We start from the raw sequence: 3,916 nt of genomic DNA, 5'->3' as shown, positions 1-3,916 counted from the left end.
CATTGCCTATAGCCCTATAGACAACATTGCCCTATAGCCCTATAGACAACATTGCCCTATAGCCCTATAGACAACATTACCCTATAGCCCTATAGACAACATTACCCTACAGTCCTATAGACAACATTACCCTATAGCCCTATAGACAACATTACCCTATAGCCCTATAGACAACATAGCCTATAGCCTATAGACAACATTATCCTATAGCCTATAGCCCTATAGACAACATTACCCTATAGCCCTATAGACAACATTACATAAAAAAAATTAAAAAAACATACAACAACAATACAAAATTGAATGGAAAACAAGTGACACCAGTGTTTCCCATAAACAGGTTGTACTTGGGAGCGTCGCCCTGGTGGATTCAGACCCGCCCTGGTAGATAAGATCCAAATATATATATATATATATATATATATATATATATATAAAGTATATTCCGATTCAGATCCCAGCATTCTAGGCAGAATCGGAGGCAGTACTGGTATTGGAACATGTTTAATTTCTACACAGTAAAACTACATATGTGGTACAGTGGTACCTTGGAATGATGACAGCGTCCTGGTAGTCCTCCAGCTTGAAGGTGAAGGGGTTCTGCTTGGTGTACTGAGTGGTAGGAATGCCAGTGCGGGCCTCAGACTTCTCAATGTCCTCCATGAACCCAAAGTCCATATCTAGCGTGCTGGAGTCCCCAACTGATTGAGCCAACGAAGCAGCAGAGAGGGGATGATAGAAGAAAAGCTAATAAGCTACTCCACAAGGGCTGCACAATGTATAGATATTTTTTAATTGTCATCGTGATATCAACTTGCGCAATACACACATGGCAAAAAGCTGCAACACATCGTGAAAGACACTCACTTTTTTTGTGTTAGCTGAAAGTAAATATAGAAAACTGCAGTTCAAAGCTATAGTGTGTAGTTTCGACAATGTACAACAGTAATGACAATAAGAATGTTGGAACGGATTTCCTTTTATTTGTTCTAAATTCAACAAGCTATGTGTTGTTTTCAGCAGAATACTGAAAGCAGCAAAAATGAGTACGCTTTAGTATCCGTTTATTTATTGCAAGTAATATCTTTATCATAATATTCAACGTTATCGCATATTTTCCTCATATTGTGCAGCCCTAATCTCCACAAACTGGGAAAAGTAATCCACCGCGCTCGACGGAGAGGGATTCTACTCACCAACATTCAGAGGTAGAACGCAGTAAGCCGAGTCAGCCAGCGTGGGCTTGAACTCCAGTGCAGGTTTCTCCAGGCGGAGGATGTGGGAGAAGATGTACTGGTGCAGGCGGGTGATGAGGTCCAGCTGGGCGGTGGTGAGGGTGAAGCCCGACTTCTGCAGCTCGATGGAGATGGTCACCTCACCCGAGCGAGTGTACACCGGGAAATGGGGGATCTGGACAGAAGGAAAGCATCAGCCACCAATATGGGTTGGGGAAAAACGAGTCACTCATCAGGGTTTCTGCAGGTTTCAACAAGTCAAATTTAAGACCTTTTAAAGACCATTATGAATTAAATTTAAGACCTACTATATCACAACATAGCAGCTGATTGGACGGCTACACGTGGGTCTGGCTTCTCCAAAATTTCAAAACCAAGAATAATGGCGGCTATATAATAATGATATTTCTATCTCATATTTTCACACTGGGTTGATTCTGGTGGAATTTGGGGGTAAAGGAAAGTTTTAACCAGGTGACGTACTCGAGGTATGGGTTTGGCAGTCAGGATGCCGAAGCACCTGGTGGTGTCCTCCGGTGGGTAGAGCTTCCTTCTGCGGAAGTTGAGTTCATCAGGGAGGGGGGTGGTGAGGACCATCCCAACCACATATAGGTAGTATGTCTGCTTTGGTACAGCGTAACTGTCCCGCAGACACTCTGGTATCTGGAGAAGACAAAAGATAAATGAGATGCCAGTTTTCCAAATTATCCAAGGGCATTTCAAAAGCTCCCCGTTTCGGACAAAGTGGAAAGTGAGACATTATTAATCAGACATCCTTGATGAAACAACAGTAAACTGACCTTTTGGATTATTTATATGATATTAGATTTAAGGTGCTTCAAGTGTCGTGTTTTAGGCTTTGTTGTCACATGCAGCAAACATCTCCTCACTACCTGCTAGCTGCCTGTCCCCGGAACACACTGTAAAAAACATCTCCTCACTACCTGCTATCTGCCTGTCCCCAGAACACACTGTAAAAAACATCTCCTAACTATCTGCTAGCTGCATGTCCCCAGAACACACTGTAAAAAGCATCTCCTCACTATCTGCCTGTCCCCAGAACACACTGTAAAAAACATCTCACTATCTGCTAGCTGCATGTCCCCGGAACACACTGTAAAAAAACATCTCTTCACTATCTGCCTGTCCCCGGAACACACTGTAAAAAAACATCTTTTCACTATCTGCCTGTCCCCAGAACACACTGTAAAAAACATCTCCTCACTATCTGCTAGCTGCCTGTCCCCAGAACACACTGTAAAAAACATCTCCTCACTATCTGCTAGCTGCATGTCCCCAGAACACACTGTAAAAAACATCTCCTCACTATCTGCTAGCTGCATGTCCCCTGAACACACTGTAAAAAACATCTCCTCACTACCTGCTAGCTGGCTGTCCCCAGAACACACTGTAAAAAACATCTCCTCACTATCTGCTAGCTGGCTGTTCCCAGAACACACTGTAAAAAATGTCGTCTCTGCAGACAGCCCAGGCTCCACACACGGCCAACCTGCACCACAAAACATAATAGTTCTCCAGTGTTCCAGACACTAACCGACAAGAAGGATTTGGGGGTGGAGGGATTAGTGTGCGAGCTAGTCTTGCTTTTTATGAAAATACTTCAAATGTCAACAAGAAGTAACATCACCTAACAACGCTTAGAGCACCTCTATGCCCCTCAAGCAATCAAACCAAAGCTGGATTTCTAGAGAGAATTATCCCAAAATAAGCTCACATTGGAGATAATACGTCAGTAAGGGGTGAACCAATGCATATATTGAACTGTTCGTTATGAGGCTTTCAATTAGGTACACGTTACAAACCAAACTCTCCAAACTAAAGTAGACAAATCCAGTCTACTTTATTCAGAAAAAAATAGCTTAAGTTGTTTTAAATAAAATGTTCTCAGTGCCACTGCACTCTACAAGGCAGCCCAAAAAACATAACAGGCAACATGCTGTCTGCCCCTCCCACTCCCAAAGAAAAACACTCTACTCCAGTCATCACTTCAGCGAATGGTAGATTTATAGCCGTGGATACGAGATCCTACTCGGTAATAGAAAACGCAGGTACCGGACGCTTTAAGCTGAAAGAATCTCTTACGGCTTTAGGGTAGCACTGCCTCCGTTTGGTAGAGCCTGGTCGGCCTGGCACGGTGGTCTCCTCCTCATCATGAAGGTCCAGCTCCTCCTCATACTTCACCGTCTCCTTTCCCACCGGCATCAGGTGATCATCCAGCTCACCTGAGTGGCAAGACCGCCAGATAAACAAACTCAACTAGATGCAGAAAGTTCTAGAGATGCTGGCAGTGAAGATTTGTCCAAATCATGGATCTGCATGGTAGGGTCCCATGGCATGAAAATTTCACCTTGAGTTTTATGATTTTTTTGTTAACATTAATGAGTCCCCCAGCCTGCTTTTGGTCCCCCAGTGGCTAGAAATGGTGATAGGTGTAAACAAATCATAATCTGGAATCTTTCCCCTTATGGTTACCTCCACTTTTTCTGCTTTGCCCGCCCAGAGAAAGAGACATAATGGCTTCCAAACAAGAGGCAGTTGGTCAAGCCCACACCCTCAGCCTCCACCTTGCCCCCGCCTCTCTCTCCTCCTCCAAAGCTACAAACTCATTGTGGGACTGGCTCTAGTGGCTGGAATTCTGCACCAAGGGTGAATTTTGGGAA

The 3,916-nt window shown here is 43.9% G+C and overlaps 1 protein-coding gene across 1 annotated transcript in view; it reads right to left on the bottom strand.

Moving 5' to 3' along the window:
- Nucleotides 1-3,916, bottom strand: part of dicer1 (dicer 1, ribonuclease type III) — a 39,475-nt gene that overhangs the window by 15,891 nt on the left and 19,668 nt on the right. The window contains exons 16-19 of the mRNA XM_034857652.1: nt 3,339-3,478; nt 1,719-1,898; nt 1,197-1,410; nt 548-701 (exon numbers count right to left, since the gene is read on the bottom strand). Coding sequence (XP_034713543.1) covers nt 548-701; nt 1,197-1,410; nt 1,719-1,898; nt 3,339-3,478 — 688 coding nt within the window. The remainder of the gene's footprint in view (nt 1-547; nt 702-1,196; nt 1,411-1,718; nt 1,899-3,338; nt 3,479-3,916) is intronic.

The sequence above is a fragment of the Etheostoma cragini genome, chromosome 20 (genome assembly GCF_013103735.1).
Source record: "Etheostoma cragini isolate CJK2018 chromosome 20, CSU_Ecrag_1.0, whole genome shotgun sequence".
NCBI classification, from domain to species: domain Eukaryota; kingdom Metazoa; phylum Chordata; class Actinopteri; order Perciformes; family Percidae; genus Etheostoma; species Etheostoma cragini.
The sequence above is the reverse complement of the archived record's forward strand: the minus strand, read 5'-3'. Positions and strand labels throughout refer to the sequence as shown.